The sequence below is a fragment of the Pipistrellus hanaki genome, assembly GCF_964339955.1.
Source record: "Pipistrellus hanaki genome assembly, chromosome: 4".
NCBI classification, from domain to species: Eukaryota; Metazoa; Chordata; class Mammalia; order Chiroptera; family Vespertilionidae; genus Pipistrellus; species Pipistrellus hanaki.
Genome location: NC_140506.1, coordinates 6,022,849 through 6,039,994, shown reverse-complemented (window position 1 = coordinate 6,039,994; position 17,146 = coordinate 6,022,849). Strand labels below are relative to the sequence as shown.

At 43.3% G+C, this 17,146-nt stretch overlaps 2 protein-coding genes across 6 annotated transcripts in view; one reads left to right on the top strand and one right to left on the bottom strand.

Annotated features, from left to right (window-relative positions):
* The window catches only part of RICTOR (RPTOR independent companion of MTOR complex 2), an 85,388-nt gene extending 72,464 nt beyond the window's left edge, over positions 1–12,924 (top strand). For all 4 annotated transcript variants that reach the window (XM_084880556.1, XM_084880555.1, XM_084880558.1 and 1 more), the window contains 7 exons: positions 1,449–1,626; positions 4,045–4,129; positions 4,892–5,125; positions 6,511–6,666; positions 6,970–7,093; positions 8,303–8,441; positions 8,558–12,924. In XM_084880556.1, the coding sequence (XP_084736682.1) occupies positions 1,449–1,626; positions 4,045–4,129; positions 4,892–5,125; positions 6,511–6,666; positions 6,970–7,093; positions 8,303–8,441; positions 8,558–8,632 (991 nt within the window). In that variant the 3' untranslated portion in view covers positions 8,633–12,924. The remainder of the gene's footprint in view (positions 1–1,448; positions 1,627–4,044; positions 4,130–4,891; positions 5,126–6,510; positions 6,667–6,969; positions 7,094–8,302; positions 8,442–8,557) is intronic.
* A 1,625-nt stretch (positions 12,925–14,549) lies between these two features.
* The window catches only part of OSMR (oncostatin M receptor), a 37,894-nt gene continuing 35,297 nt past the window's right edge, over positions 14,550–17,146 (bottom strand). For both annotated transcript variants that reach the window (XM_084880568.1, XM_084880567.1), the window contains exons 17-18: positions 16,908–16,980; positions 14,550–16,690 (exon numbers count right to left, since the gene is read on the bottom strand). In XM_084880568.1, the coding sequence (XP_084736694.1) occupies positions 16,172–16,690; positions 16,908–16,980 (592 nt within the window). In that variant the 3' untranslated portion in view covers positions 14,550–16,171. The remainder of the gene's footprint in view (positions 16,691–16,907; positions 16,981–17,146) is intronic.

Sequence of the window (17,146 nt, the reverse complement as noted above, 5' to 3'; positions counted from 1 at the left end):
TCCTGAGTTTTAGTCCTGTCACTGAGTGAATGAACTTGGGCAGAGTTCTGCAAATCCTGCTATAATGTCTCTCATGCCTGGAATTCAGGAGCTCTGCAGACCTCAGCAATCTAGAACAAAGCCAGGCAAACATCTCGGTAGTAAACTTCATGAATTTTTCTATATCTCCACTTCATGTGCCTGCTCTACTGGAGACTGGACTAGATTGTAAGTTTTTGTTGTGGGTTTTTTTTGTTTATTTGTTTGTTTGTTTTTTCAGAGAGGGAGAGAGAGAGAGAAAAATCAATGATACAAGAAAATCATTGATCAGCTGCTTCCTGCACACACCCCCAATGGGGATCGAGCCCACAACCCGGGCATGTGCTCTTGACCAGAATCGAACCTGGGACCCTTCAGTCCACAGACTGATGCTCTATCCACTGAGCCAACTCAGCTAGGTCTAGATAATAAGTTTTAAGATTTTTAAATGTTGCTTTCTTCACAAAAACATTTCTATGAAAGCCCAGTAATATGTGGAATAGATTAAATAGAGCTACTCTGGCTGAACTAGAGATTGAAAAAGCGAGTAATCCTTTTCTGCCCACTCCAGTAGACCTTGAGTTTTATGTAGTTAGGGAGATATAACAGTACAATTTAAAATCCACTCACCTATTTTTTGAATACATAAATTTTAATTATGGGTGGTTTTTAGTTGGAGATTAGTATAAATTAAGAGTAGTTTTAGCTATGATAACTATTTATTTTATTTTAATTTTTTTAAACCTCACCTGAGGATACATATTTCATTGGTTCATGGGTTGATGCTCAACCACTGAACCACACTGGCGGACTACATTATTAACTTTAAATGACTTGGGTTTCCAAATATTAATATGCATCTATTATACTATGGAACCTTGAGTAGTTCCTTATATATACAAAGCAGATCCCTAGTAAATATTTTAGCATGTCTATTGCATGAATAAGAATCTGAGAGAGGTACATATCAGTAGACCATATTTGTTATGGAATCACTTGTAAGGAATACATTGAGGAAATATTATTTCATATAAGGCTATATTGTAATTACAAATGATACCAATTTTGCTATTTTGTGTCTGTTGTGCTACATGAATTTTATGTTGATAAAGCATTGAAATAATTACCATTCAAAAAAAGATGAGAAATTATTCTTATTTTCATAAAAATAATATTAAAAAGAGTTTATATCTGGAGGACCATAATATTGTTTTTGGTAACAGTTAACATTACTGATAACCTTTTTCCTATCAATTTATAACAGCTAAATATCTTCAAGTATTTATATGTTCTCAGTAAATAAGATGGCCCTGTTTAGTATTTGACTAGCTATTAGCTACTTATTTTTTGTGAATATGTGAAAATAAATTTTCTAATGGCTAATATTATAAATCAGAACACTAATGCAAGTGATTTTTATGGTATTATAGGTTCATGAAAGCTTTAAGTTATGCTTCGTTAGATAAAGAAGATTTATTGAGTCCTATTAACCAAAATACCCTGCAGCGATCCTCCTCAGTGAGGTCCATGGTGTCCAGTGCGACGTATGGGAGTTCAGATGACTATATTGGTCTTGCTCTTCCTGTAGACATCAACGATATATTCCAGGTATCCCAAATCCTCTTGTTTTCTTATCAGTTGGTTTCCTCCTTGCTAGAAATTATAGAGTGAATACTATTTGGAGAAAGTGATTTTTAAAGCAGTTTAAAGGAATTTTATGAAAGTTATTTAACCTTTCTCACCTGTTACATTTTCTTATTTAGTATCGCCAAGTCCCTAGAACACTACCCTCCCTTCTGATCCCTTAATGATAAATTGGCATCTTGTTCATTTTCTTATCAGTATACTAGAGGCCCAATGCACGAAATTCGTGGGGGGGGCGGGTGTGAGGGGAGTCCCTCAGCTTGGCCTGTGTCCTGCTGCAATCTGGAACCCCTTGCTCCTAACCAACCACCTGCTCACTCCTAACTGCCCACCTGCTTGCTCCTTACTGCCTGCTTACTTGCTCCTTACCACTTAGCTTGCTACTTCTTAGCAGAGGTGGGAGAGACTCCCGCCACCACCGCTGCACTCGCTAGCCATGAACCCAGCTTCTGGCTGAGCAGCACTCCCACTGTGGGAGCGCACTGACCATCAGGGAGCAGCTCCTGCATTGAGTATCTGCTCCCTGATGGTCAGAGCGTATCACATGACAAGTCATTCTGGTCATTCCACCATAAGGGTCACTGGGCTTTTATTTAATAGACTAGTGGCCTGCTGCACGAATTCGTGAATGAGGGTGGGGAGGCGGCGTTCCCTCAGACCAACCTGCACCCTCTCCAATCAGACACCCTGTGGGATCGGGCCTAATCCGGTGGTCGGACATCCCTCTTACTGTCTGGGACCGCTGGCTCCTAACCACTCAACTGCCTGTCTGATTGCCCCTAACTGCCTCTGCCTGATTGCCTCTAACCTCTCTGCCTGCCTGCCCAACCACCCCTAACCTCTCTGCCTGCCTGCCTGATTGCCCCTAACTGCCCTACCCTACTGACCTGATCACCCCTAAGGGCCTCTGCCTCAGTCCCCACCACCATGGCTTTGTCCAGAAGGAAGTCAGACATCCAGAAGATGCTGGTTGACCTGATCTAATTAGCATATTGCCCTTTTAGTAGTATAAATAGATCATATAGGATAGGATTGTTTAAATGGGGGGGGGGGGGCCTTTTTCATCAGGAGGAGATGCTCTTGGCAGACAACAATACATAATCTCTATATTTGGACTGATAGCCAGCCATATGCACTATACTGCCAAACTGGTCATTAAAAAATTGAATCACTTCCCTACACCTTACACCAAGCAGCTGTTGTCCTTAAAACTCCTCAGCCTCCACCTTAGGTTCTGCCTTTGCAATTCAACCAGATTAGGTTCTGATTGGTCAGTTTCTATGCTGGTCAGCGTCAAAAGCTCCACCTCCTAGGCAGCCATTGGCTCCTTACACTTCACCCAAATTTGATTCTGATTAGTATCTATGCAAATCAGTGTCTCCAGGCCTATCAACGGGCCTGATCAGAGAGGCGGGGCTAATCAGCAGCCCCAGCAGAGGCCTGAGAGAAAGAGGCATGGCTGCTGGCCAGGCCCAGAGCGAAAGAGAGCCTAATGCTGATCTGCAGCTCCCTCGGCAGCCAGTGCTGGGTCTGGGCTCCCACAGCCGAGGCAGTCAGTACTGGGTCGCCACAGCAACCCAGCACTGACTTCAGGTCTGTTGAGCCTTTGATGGTTTTGGATGTTATATACCCTGGGTTTTTATATATTATGATTCTTTGTAGAAATTTAGTGAATTTCTACCTTTGCCTTTTAGTCACATTTGACTTGTTTCTGTTAGCTTTTTAAAAATTGAGATATAACTGACATGTAATATTGTATAAGTATGAAGTACACAATATATTCCTTGTTTTTTAACCCTTGATCCTAATTTTCTCACATAGGACAGCACATGTTGTACCCAATCATTTAAGGTGGCCTGTATCCCATGAGATACTCACAGTACCTAGCTAGTAGATAGAACTAAATAATATTCATTTGGCCCGGCCAGTGTGATTCAGTGGTTGAGCATCGAGCTATGAACCAGGAGATCATGGTTCGATTCCCAGTCAGGGCACATGACCAGGTTGAGGCTCGATCCCCAGTAGGGGGCATCCAGGAAGCAGTGGATCAGTGATTCTCTCACATCATTGAAGTTTATGTCTCCTTCTGTGAAATAAGTAAAAACACTTTTAAAAAAATACATATTTGTTTAGATGTCTAAAGACATTTTGGATAAATTCTAAAATAATTACTTTGATATCCATTTAAATAACCAAGACTAGATAAGAACTTTAAGAGTTATTTGTTATTTTCTCAAGTTTTGGTAATTATAGTTTCTTCATTAAACTTTTTGTTGTAGGTTCATGTGCTATAGTAATTCCATTTAAAGTGTATTTCATTTACTCTTCATAAAGTGGACTTGTTTTTATAGCTGGACTTACCATGATTTATATCCGGTTTAGGTAAAGGATATTCCCTATTTTCAGACTAAAACCATACCTCCAATTGATGATCGAGGTGCAAGAGTGTTTGCTCATGAAGCAGGAGGTAATTCATGATTTTGTTCTCATGAGACTTCTCTTTGTATTAAAAAGAAAAAGAAATGTAAAACAATGTTGTTTTCGGTAGGATGACTACAAATTCAGGTATACTTACTTTTGGACCATTTATACCGAAGTAATTGTTTGACTCCATTTAAAATTAAATCACATTTTGTGTGTGTTATGGACATAAGAAAATGTTTTTCCAATTAAGTGCCCAGCCTCTAAGAAGATAAAAACTAGGTCAGTTATTTCTGTTTTTAAAAAATAATACATGAAAATTTTGTAACACTAATCATCATAGGTAGGTCTAAGAAATAGCCATTTGGATAAAGGATAGAGAGAGATAAAAATGTACTTACATATTACATTATCTCTTCATTATGGCCTATCATATTTTAATAAATATATGCATATCAGCCATAGGTTTAAGGCTTTATAATTTTGATTATTGATTTTAAATAAGTACCACTTTAGACTCAGGATTACTTTTCTTTATGAAAATACTGAGGATAATTGAAATGATGTCTTAATTGTACAATTTATTTCCTATTTTGTACCATATTAAAGTAATAGAAACATATCATTTGCTGACTTTACATTAGTTTCCTAATTAAAGCAAATTATTCTTTTCCCAGTTTTGAGTGGTAAGAAGAGTTCTGGTTTTCTTCCCTAGCCTCCCTCCTGTAAACTGTCACATAAGTTAAGGCACTTGGAGGAAGGCTCATGGATGCCGTATTTACCGGTGTGTTTGTTTACTTGTGCGCAGGCCTTTCATCTGCCACTGGAGGGCTGGTAAAGAACTCTTTCCACTTGCTGCGGCAGCAGATGAGCCTTACGGAAATAATGAACTCAATCCATTCAGATGCTTCTCTGTTCCTAGAGAGCACGGAAGACACTGGGCTACAAGAGCACACAGATGATAACTGCCTGTACTGTGTCTGTGTTCAAATTCTGGGTTTTCAACCCAGTAACCAACTAAGTGCAATATGTAGTCATTCAGGTGAGTGAGTACGTCCTTCTGGATGAATTCACGAATTTGAATCTGCTCCAGTCACACACAGGTCATCCCCAGCCCTCTCTATCCGGCATCCCTCACACTGCATTCTCACGCCCTCAGCCTTAGTGCGGTCACTCAGCACCTCCCTGTTGGAGTGGTATTTTACTCTCCAATTTTGGCCCCTTCTAGTTTACTTTTAAACTGTTCCTTGGGATTAATTTCTTGAAAGTTCTTCACTGTGTATTCACTCCCAGTACACAAGACTCTCTGTGTGCCCTCACTAGTGTCTTTTTCACCATTCTTTTCTTTTACAGTTGACATACTCTTACTGACTGACATGAAGTTGTTCCCCTTTTCAGCATTTCCCTGCTGTTTCTTCTTGTCCTTCCCTTTCTTACACACATGCAAGTTTATACACAAGCACGCTTCTATTTAGTAAGTCCACCCCATCCTAAGTGTCAGGAGTGTTTTATCTGAGTTAGATAATGACACTCCTTCCTCTCTAATCTCATAAGTTCTGATAGTTCAGTTATAGTAGTGATAAGCCAGGGAAGTATGGTTCTTTCATTGGTAATTATTAAATGGGGGGGGGAGGGGCAGGAAGGAAGTCATAGAACAATACACATAGTATAATTCCACTTTACACCCAAAGAAACAAGAAAGATTAATTTATAGTAGCACAAGATCTGAAATTACATACAGACTTTTAACTGTATTTTTCTGTGAAGAGTGATATTTAGTTTGGGATTGGGAGGGATGGGAGAGGGGTAGATAAGGTGCTTTTTATGCTAAAATTTGTGCACTTGGGGGCGCAGTCTCTCAGCCCAGCCTGCACACTCTCACAATCCGGGACCCCTCGGGTAGAGTCCAGTCCCATCACAGCATGGCTCTGGTTCCCCAGGCTTGCAGGCTGATGGGGAGGAACCAAGAGGCCATTCCGATCACAGCATGGCTCCAGTTCCTGGAGCCTGTGAGCCGGGGATAGGGACCAAGAAGTCACTTCGATGGCAGAATGGCTCAGTTCCCAGCTTCCTCCTGCCACCATGCCATGGGCGGCTGGGACCCAGGACTAACTGCCGCCACACCGGCCAGGATTCTGGCCTGGTGTTTGGTCATCCATCCAGTCATTTAGGTTGTGACCGGACCCTGGCTCTTTATATATTAGGATATCTGTATTTGCATTTTTAAGTAAAACTGTATGTATTTATTTCTTGAGAATTTAACAGATTTCATTATCTGAGTAGTCTACTTTGAAAATCTTTACTATGAAACATAATTGTTAGAAACTGGACAGAAATTACAAGGAAGCATCTCCTCTGTGGTATACAATGCAAGCACAAAAATTAAACCATTTCGACACTTTAATAGAAATAACTGATCTTCTTCAGATCTTCAAGACATTCCATATTCTGATTGGTGCGAGCAGACTCTCCATAATCCCTTAGAAGTGGTTCCCTCTAAATTCTCAGGGATTTCTGGATGTAGTGACGGCGTGTCTCAAGAAGGCTCAGCCAGCAGCACCAAAAGCACAGAATTGCTGCTAGGTAAGTTGTTAGATTCAAATGCCAGCATTGTTAATAAAACTAAGTTTGTTGTTGTTCCTAAATAATGTTAAATTGTCTCAGAACTATTACATCCATTTTAGTGAGGCCTGTGTAGCCACCTATTGCACTTACCTATGTCAGCACATATATGTGCCCTCTTAGTTGTCTCCTTTCATTAGAAAGAATTTCGTTCCCAAATGTGCAGTTTATCTCAGTTTTAAATTTTTAGGTAAAGCTTAACAGATTCCATTACTTACAACATTTTCTATTGTGATATGGATAACATTTTAATCTTCTTTTCAGGTGTTAAAACAATTCCAGATGATACACCAATGTGCCGTATACTCCTTCGCAAAGAAGTCCTAAGATTAGTCATTAACTTGAGTAGTTCAGTTTCAACTAAATGTCATGAAACTGGGCTTTTAACGTAAGTGAATACCAACCCAAGTATTCTTTTTATTGTGAAAAAGATACTTGAAATACTTCAAAAGGTAGCTTATATCAATAGTTCTCAGCATGGCATATCTGTGTGAGGCTAGATTTTCTTCATGTACTTCAACCAGATGCCATGTGAGAACAGACTGGAGCAGAAGCAGGTGTGTGAGCCCCGCTGTCTTCTCCCAGCCAGACTTTAAAGAGACCGGTGGGAATGTAAAATAATGCTGCTCTTTCTTTGCTAGCTTTGGAAAGTCTAGTTATTTTTTTTTTATTAAAATATATGTATTGATGTTAACATGTAATGGGCTTATTTCTTTAGTGAATTAATAAATACTTTGAAAGTTTCTTTTTTTAATTTCTAACATGATAATTATTTATGACCATAACCCACACACAAAATAATCTTTTGGGGGTCTTTAATAATTTTTAAGAAAGTAAAGGAATCATGAGCCCAAAAAGTTTTTTGTTTTTTTTTTCCTCGTTCCAGGCATGGTTCTTGGGTTAATTTCCTCTATTTTTCCATCTTTTTCTCAATAAAAGTTGCAAAATTTTTGTTGTTTTTCTAAGTCACAGCAACGTGGTAAAAGATTGTGTATTCACCATTTTGGGTTTGTACGACTTAAAGCAGTGTTCCTCAAAAGAGAAACACTCAGGGTCTCCTTGAAGGCTTTAACCACAGCAGTAATGCAGCTGCCAGGCGCCCCCTGCAGGCTGGTCTGGGCTCTAGAGTCGTGGCCCTGAGCTGGGTGCTGCCTGGTCCACCCACCACTGATTCTCAGGTGCTGGCCTCGAGAGCCACTGTTTAAAAGTTGAAAGATGCAGATAGCTCAGTCAAGGGCATCAATAACTTCAGTCTAACTTAAAAAAAAAAAAAAAAACACAAAAACAATTCTATTTAAAACATTAATTTTGAAAATATTTGAGTCATCCTAGACTGATAAATAAATTCTGCATTTTCTCATGCCAGTGAAAAAGTATTCCTAAACATTTGGGTTTTGTTTATTTTGAGAGATAACTCAAAATGTAAGTTATCTCATTTAAGTGTGAAGTAGGAATATTTAATATTTTCTATTCGTATGCCATCACCCTGATATGCCATCTAATCATTAATATCTGGAGAAAGAATATTTGAGCAAAGGTACTCTGGGAGAAAAGTAGTTGTTCCGGTTTTCTCCCATAGTCTTGCCTTCCATTGCAGAATTAAGGAGAAGTACCCACAGACATTTGACGACATCTGCCTTTACTCGGAGGTTTCCCATTTGCTGGCACACTGCACGTTTAGACTGCAATGTCGGAGATTCATACAAGAACTATTTCAAGATGTACAGTTTTCACAAGTAAGTAGAATTTGTACTTCCGAAATTTATCTTTCAAAAACAGTTCTGTCTTTAAAAGAGAGATGGTGTCTGTGGATATACTAGACAGTCATTAAACTGGACCACTTCTTCCCTAGATGCACGAAGAAGCAGAGGCTGTGCTGGCAGTACCTCCAAAGCAACCTGTGGTCGATCCATCGGCAGAGTCCTGACCTCCTGTGCAGGATGCATACAGGCAGATGCTAGTCACACATTCACATTGTGCAGTTCGTCAGCATGCTGACAACGCCGCGGACGGGGCAGCAGGGACCGGAGCGTCTTCTGTGCACTGTGCCAGCAGTGCGGCGCAGGAGCAGTGGAACTGCCGGACTTCCCTGAGCAAACATCTTCCTCTCTCCCCCGGAACCCCTGGGGGCTCATCGTTCATTACAACAGTTTTAAACGTTTTAGTTACCATTGTATGCAAGAGCCAAGCACTGAATACCTGCAGAGGTTTTCTGTTTTCATTATACATGCATAACAACAGTGGGACAATAATAGGACACACAGAGGCACCCTTCACACAGTTATTTCTGAGTCCTTTTTTAGGGCAAATAAAACTATGCCTTGTTTGTTAACTAATTTATGGAAACCAGGAGTCAGTGACTCCGAGGCCTCACCCGTCACCGCAGTGGTTTGTGCTGTAACTGCTGGTGTGAGAGGGAACTTTTCCTAGTCCGTAACACTACGTCAGAGCTTTGTAACCTCAGAGCAAGAGAAGAGCCTCAGCGACTTGGGACTTGTAACTTATTTTTATGTTCTTAGATTTTCATAAAGTTGTTTATTTGTTTTCCTCCTTTTCAGTTTTGTTCCAAGGTCATTATAGGCTATTTGAACCAATTTAAGGTTTTTCACTACAGTTCCTGATTAAAATCAGAAAATCATTTTACAGTTCAGCCGTTTCTCACTTCTAGAGTGCATATATATGTGTACAGTGGACTGCCGTTTTCATCCTCTTCCCACATTACCATTTTAAACAAGAACTTGAATAAGCACTATTTATGCAGACCTAAAGCAAAAGAGAGCATTAAATGATACTTTAAGGAAAAGTTAAGTTTGCTTACAATTTACTACACATTCCATGGGAAAAGAAAAGCCATATTTCCTTTTAAAAATTATTATTGACGCTGTTATTGTGATTAAAAATTGTAGTGAAAAGCCTTAAGTACCAAATTTTAAAGCAGCAATTTAATTTTTATATCAGTGTTCTTGTTTTGCACAAACTAAATGCAGTGATTGGTTAGTTTATGAGTACAGTAATTGCCTTGGTCACAGTTGTGAAATTAAGTTGACAAGGACAAGGTTTTGTTTATTTGTGTGTTTAATTTGTATATGTCTAACAGAAATTAAACATATATGCAAATTTGTATATAAAAGTAGCATGGCCAATCATCAGTAGAATGCTTGTACAATAAATGCAAGGATTTTTTTTTTTTTTTTTGAAGTCTATATATAAATAGAAAAAAACTCCAGCTGGACTAATTAGGACCCTTTTTTAATTAATTTGTGTGTACCATTTTTACACTCACACATCAGCTTTGACATAGTCCTAATACATTGATTAATGTTTTCTTATGTCACAGATCCTTTTTACAATGGGCTTGTTCTCTGAGATCTCTGTACAGAACCCTGTGAACCAGAAAGCAAACTTACAGAGATCCTTTTTTTTTTTTTTTTTTTTTTTTAACCAACTGGCACTGAAAGCTCCCATCGGGATGAAACATTTCATCTTACTTTATAACACCTCTGACTGCACTTCCTGAACTGTTCTCATGTGCACTGTGTAGCAAGTGACATGCTATGAAGCAGACACGGGCTGGACTGAGTCTGTTAAAAAGTGGTTCTTCAGACTTCCTCTCAAATCCAATGGAAGATACAACATACCTTTTTATACTTTAACTTTTCCTTAACTCAAATGTTCATTTAAATGTTGACAATAATTTGCCCTGTCACCTTGGTCTTTGGTCTTGAGTGATTAAACTCCTTTCCAGAGAACCAGATGTTAGCGATACTAGACCAGACAGTGGTTAAGACTCCAAAGGCAGTGATACAGTGATCTTCACGATGGGATTAACCTATTTTAGACATTCGTTTTAAACACTACCTCAGGATTAGTAGAGAGTATAAAATCTGTGGTTTAACCCCTCAGAAGGTAATCTTTTTTTGTCACATACATCATCCCCGTCCCGGGGCCCCACCTCACTCATCGGACCTGACATGAAGTCTCATTACTGTTAGCCTGAACTGTTTTTGTTTTTTATAATTACTTTGAAAGACTTGTATGTATGCATCCTAATATTTGCCTATAGCACTTAATTTGGGGAGACACTCGGAGCTTTTTGGTTATCAGTAATTTAAGGAACAAATGTACTTAAATGTGTAGTATTACATGGTTTATCCATGTTTCACTGACAGGTCTAATATGTTCTCTTTGAGTACTTGTTTGTATAAAACTAAACGTTAATGATGAGAAATGCTCACATGCAGTGCCAAGTGATTACCTTAGGTGTTCAAAAAATATTAATTGTAGCAGAACAAGTTAGGAATGGGGTCAGTGGTAATATAAGTAATTGAGAAAATCATCTATAAATGATAGATAGTACCAGACTAAAAAATACCAAAATAATGTCAATACTATAGTTTTTCAAGATTTTAGGATTAATCTTAGTCCATATAAATCTGTACTATTGGTAATTACTGATAATTTGGAGGAATTTGGACAGTTGTGCTGCTTGTAAACTGAATTCCTAATTGTAAAGTAAATTATTTTTTATTGAATTTTTTTCAAGAACAGATTTTAGCTTCACATACTAAATAAAGGAAATTAGAAATTAGTATTCGTAATTAAATATTATCTAAAATTTCTTACATTTTTATTTCCTGTTTATGCTTAGGTAGGTTTGAGGGGGAAAGTTTCTTCTCCCTGATAAAAAAATTTTTAATGAAGATTGGTAGCATTTGGACATCCTGTAAGACAGTGACATTAAAAAAGGCTCTTTGGAGGTGGGTATGTACATTACTAGTTAATCTCATGTGTGTGCAAGTCCTTTTAAAATGATGTCTTTAATAGTTTTCAGCTCTTTTATCCAGAGCTCTAAACAATTAAACCTGAGTTTTTCAGGGCATATTACAATGGCAGAGTGCTCAACAATGGGATGTCCATGCGTATTTAGATCTGTCTACTGTTATTTATATACAAATGTTCATTCCATTCAGAGGATGCCTTTGATCCCACATTAAGCACAGATGCTTAAGCAATAAAAACCAAATTGTCATCCAAATTATAACTACAAGTATTTTTGCATGGTCAGAGTGAGGTGCTGATTTTGTATGAGATGAGCTGTGTAAACTACCTTGGAAAAGAGTCCTTTGGAAGTAAGGTTTTCCCTTTGTCCTATGCTTCCAGTTTCATCTCAGATTCACAGCCCATTAAAACATGGCGGAAAAGAAAGGGTAGAGTTACTTGCCAGAGTTTTACAAGAAGAGCTGTTGGAATAAAAGAACAAACATTTCAGATTTTCCGAACTGTAAATTGGGAAAGGTCTCCCTTGTCTGCCATTCAGGAAATACATTGTTACAGCAGTCCTTCATTGAGGGTTAGTGATGAAAGCAAGCCAGTGAAAGCAGCAGGAGCGTTTCTCAGAGACATGGGAATCTGAACCCTTTCTAGGAGACGATTGATTTCTCTCAGTCCCAGGTGCCCAGAGTGTGTTTCATTCGTGGTAGGTTTGTATGACGCACACAGAATGCAGATTCCCCCCCTTTGGAGTGTTTTTGTAACGTAGGTGAATAGCTATGCCACAGCATGCATAAATTGCACATTTTGTTTGATTTTTTTAAATAAAATATTTAATTTTAAAAATATAATTTATGCCAAAAAAAAAAAGTATACCTTGTAATTTTGCCACTAAAATGGTTGATTTAGCACAAAATGCAAAGTTTGGGGGCAGAGTTGGGGGGAGATAAAAAATTTTCATAGATAATATCAATAGTTGGAAACTGTTCCAGTACTGGCCTGTCAGAAACTCTGACGCTGCATTGTAAAACAAATGGTGTAAATTAGTTTTGAAAAGTGGTAAGGGATTGTGAAAAAAATCTCAGATTAATGCTCCCTGACCACATGGACTTCCTTCTAATTTTTTTAATTTAGTAATACGCTGCTACATATTTGGAGGTTCTGGTGTTTGTAGGTCACTGAACAGACATTGAAATATGATTTATATTGTATAACTGTAACATAGAAAGAAAAAGTATTTATATATTTTCCGTAAGAATATTTCATTGAGTTGTGTATAATTTAAATAAGGTTTGTCCCTAAATGGTTTTGCTCACCTTGATTTTTTTTTTGTGGTTTTCTTGTTTTTGTATAATGTGTACAGTTTATGTCAAGGGCATTAAAAGCCTCCTGAAGCATAATCTTATCAAAGGGATACATTCTTAATAAAATGTACTTAAAATTCTTAAACTTGTGTTTTGTTTGGAATTTTAAAACAGTGTTGATTTGAAATATGTACCTGGTACCTCACCTGGACATCTGGGTTACAGAAATGGTGGTCTGGGTTACAAATTGAAAATTACACCCAGGATACAGTCTGGATTCTGTGTTTGAGGCCTGGGCACGGGGAGAATCTTCTCCGCCCTGCCATTCTGGGACCTGATGGTAAGTGTGAGCCACAGGTGGAGGGCTTGGTCCCCTGAAGACAGTTGGGCCCAGAGGGAAGTCTGAGACCCGGGGACGATCTAGTACCTCACTGAACATCTTGGTTAAGGAATAGTTGTTTGGGTTAGGCATAGAGATCTTGTCCCCTGATACAACTCTGTGTTCCGGTTTGTGGCCTGGGCCCCACGTGTGCCTACTTGGCCCTGCCATGATGGACTGGGACCTGGATGTAGGTGTGAGCCCCAGATGTAGGTCTGGGTGTGGTCCCCAGGGGGCACCATGGGCCCAGGTGGGAGGTTTGGGGCAAGGACAGGACCTCAGGATGATGAAATGGTGCTCAGGACTAACCTGGTTAATTGGACTCCAATTAAGGGATAGGCACTGGCTGCCGATATGGTTCCCAGAAATGGCCTTCTGGTCCTCGCCTTAAAGTTCTGCAATCAGGAGTTAGGCCAACGGGGTTCTGGGTCCTGGGAGGGCCTTTGGGGCCAGGGAGGGACTTCTGGGCCCCTGGGGGTGGTCTGGTACCTCACCTGGACCTCTGGGTTATGGAAAGGGTGGTCTGGATTACGAATTGAAAAGTACACCCAGGAGACAGTCTGGATTCTGTGTGTGAGGCCTCACCTTGATACTCTGGGTCCCAGAAGTAGGTGTGAGCCCCAGGTGGAGGTCTGGATCCTCTGAGGGCAGTTATGGCCCGGAGGAAAGTCTGAGCCTCCAGGGCGGTCTGGTACCTCACCTGAGCATCTGGATTGTGGAATAGTTGTTCGGCATAGAGATCTTGTCCCCTGATACAACTCTGTGTTCCCGGTTTGTGGCCTGGGCCCCAGGAGTGCCTCCTTGGCCCTGCCATGATGGATTGGGGCCTGGATGTAGGTGTGAGCCCCGGATGTAGGTGTGGGTGCTCAGGCATGGTGTGGTCCCCAGGGGGCGCTATTAGCCCAGGTGGGAGGTTTGGGGCAAGGTTGGGACCTCGGGATGAGGAAATGGTGCTCAGGACTAACCTGGTTATTTGGACTCCAATTAAGGAATAGGCACTGGCTTCCAGTGTGGTTCCCAGGAATGGCCTTCTGGTCCTCGCCATAATGGTCTACCTGGGCCCTCATCGGAGATTTGTCATGAACATGGGAGAGGAATGTTTATAGCCAGAGCTGTGGTTACAGTGAAACTGTAAGCCAGTGGTTGTTATTAGCCTAGCATTTGCTATAGGTGTGTTGTTATAGTTCAGAAAGTTGCCTTCATTTGACAGGCCAGGGAGTCTCAAAGCTGAGTTGTGCATCTGAATGCATGCCTGGTGGACGGACAGACGCCAGGCCTCATGCCAGAGGGCTAGAGTGGCATCCGGGCATGCACATAAGCTCCTGGGTGATTTATGAGCTAGACTGATCGTTAGATTTCTATTTCATTGAGGCAGAGAAAGCACGAACTAACACAGTGGTAAAATCCTTTAATGAGAGCTTGTTACAACGAAACGACTTCCAGGTCATGCAATATTTCTTAAAAGAAACTCTCTAGGAAAGACACAGTTTGCAAGTCAGTCATCACTGTCCCTGACATTTCTGTGGACTTGTACAATTACGTATGACAGAGGAACATGAGAGTAAACGATGACAATACTGAACCCAAAGTCCTCTCGACATTGCTAACGGAGATGCTTGTTGGTACGGCGTTAGGAAAAGGCTTAGCCACACGCGAGGGCCGTGCTGCGGAGCCGCGCAGAAGCCCTGGTGTGTGCAGGCGCCTGGGCCAGCTGACAGCCCCCAGGCTCTAGGAGGGTCCTCTCCTCCCTCTGGCGGAGTGGAGCGGGAACGTGGCAGAGTGCGAGGCGTGGGGTACCAGAGGCAGCCCCAGGTGTGCTTTTTAGAAACGTGATCAGTCATCATTGCGGCTGGCAGGTAGGAGGCAGAGGAAGGAGCTGGAGCACGGAACACCTGCATGCTGCTGCGCGCACACAGGCTCAAGGAGAGGGGCTGCTGAGCCTCCAGGAGCTCTGCCTCCCGGGCCCAGCGTGCCCCTTCCCTTACCAATGCAGACAATACGGAGATGAGAGGGAGGGGCCGTGGCCCTGACCCCCTGCTGTTCAGGCCAAAGGATGCTAAAGGAACAGGCCACACACCTGGCAGTTCTTAAAAGAAAAGCGGAACCAGGGCAAGGAAACAGAACTGCTCAATGGCTACACTTTCCCCTCCCTGAGGTAGTCATCCACAATCCCGGTGGCAGGCCGGTGTCCGCGATGTGGGCACGCTGTGATCCTGACACCAGGAGCCCCTGCCAGTCCCTGACGGTGGTGAGAGGACAGGTGCGGGGTCTTACCGATGTGTGCCCTGTCTCAGCTGTTAGCCAGGGCCTGTGCCCCCGGGAGGGTCTCACTGCCCCCGGGAGGGTCTCCCTGCCCCCGGGAGGGTCTCCCTGTGCCCCCGGGAGGGTCTCCCTGTGCCCCCGGGAGGGTCTCACTGCCCCCGGGAGGGTCTCACTGCCCCCGGGAGGGTCTCCCTGTGCCCATGCATGGCCGGTTGTTGTCACTGCCAGACAAGGCCACGCTGGGCCGGTCTCAGACACCTGTGACATCTTCACTGACCAGCTAGACTAAGTAAACACTGACTTTAGTAAACACTGGCTCTAGGAAAGAAACCTCTGCGGCCTTTCCAATTAAAGACTCAATCTGCTTCCTCCTCCCTTAAGTGAGGGCACGTGGGGGCAGAACTTCTGTAACTTTCTCATTAAAGGCAGAATCCCAGGACCGCAGCCACGCTGCCCAGGACTGCGAGGAGGGGTCTGCCCTGCGCGGGGGGCCAGGGAGCGGTCACAGGGCGAGCCTGGGCCACGCAGCTGCCAGGTAAGCCGCTGCCCGCGCCCACCATGCGGGATGCGGGCGTTCCCGCAGCAAGCCTGCTGGAGGGGGGAGGAAGCCTCATGGCGTCTGAGCTTGGAAACCCGGCGCCATGGCAGTGGTCTGTCTGCCCACTGGTCTGCCCACGGGGCCTGGCGATGGGGGGCAGGCCACGCTTCTCTGGCGTCGGAAGCAGCGTGCCCGTGAGGCCGGGACGGACGGCTAGCGGCCGTGTCCGCCTGCGTCCAGAAGGCTCACGGCGGAGAGATGGCTCTTCTCGTCCGGGGACGGGGAGGCAAGGCCCGGGGGGACGGCCATTTGTGTTCTGTACTCGGAGCGGGGTGCGAGCTCCAGGAGGGCTGTTGGGGGGCTGTCCTTGTGTCCAGACGTCGGGGGAGCCAGCTGGGACACATAATTCAGAGGGGCCTCTCCGGCTGGGGATGCCCCCGGGGAGTTCACGTAGCTCGGGGACCTCAGCAAACCCCCAGGTGCGGCCAGCAGGCCTCCCTGCCCCGGGGAGGGGCCCCAGGGCCCAGCGTCAGGGGCTGCCTGGTTGTAGGTCAGGTTCTCGAAGCAGATGCCCGGGCCCGGGCCCGCGGAGCTCCCGGTGGGCAGCAGGTGAAGGTAGTCGTGCTTCGGGCGCTCCATTTCTGCCAGCGACCTCCTGGCCGCCTTGTTCACCACCTCCAGCGCGTCGGGGACGCAGTCACGGACACTCAGGATGGACGGGTGGGGGCTCTCCTGGCAGGAAACACGGACAGGCAGCGGGATGCGGGCGTTAGTCTGTGGGAGGCAGTGGAGCCGCCGCTGTTCTGGTCCCCCCTGGTCAGTGCTCATTGGGGGGTAGCAGGGCATTACCCACCCCTCCCAACTCTTTGCCCCGGGAAGTACGGGTGCTACAGCCCAGCCGGGGCCGGAGTTCCCCAGGCCGGTGTGTCCATGCCATCCCCAGCATTACCTTGGGCTTCAGTAAGGACAGGACGCTGCTCTTGTATGGGTCTGGAATGTCAGGATAGCACGTCTCCTTAATCCTAGAAAAGCAGAGGAAAGGAGACTGAGTCTTGCTTGCATGTGTCCGAACAGTTAGGAGTGAGAACTCTGAAGTCAGGTTCCTGGGTGGTAACCTTGCTCTGTGGCTCACTGACGGAGACCTTGGGCCAGCTTAACCCTCGTGTACTACCTTCAACGTCCTCGCCA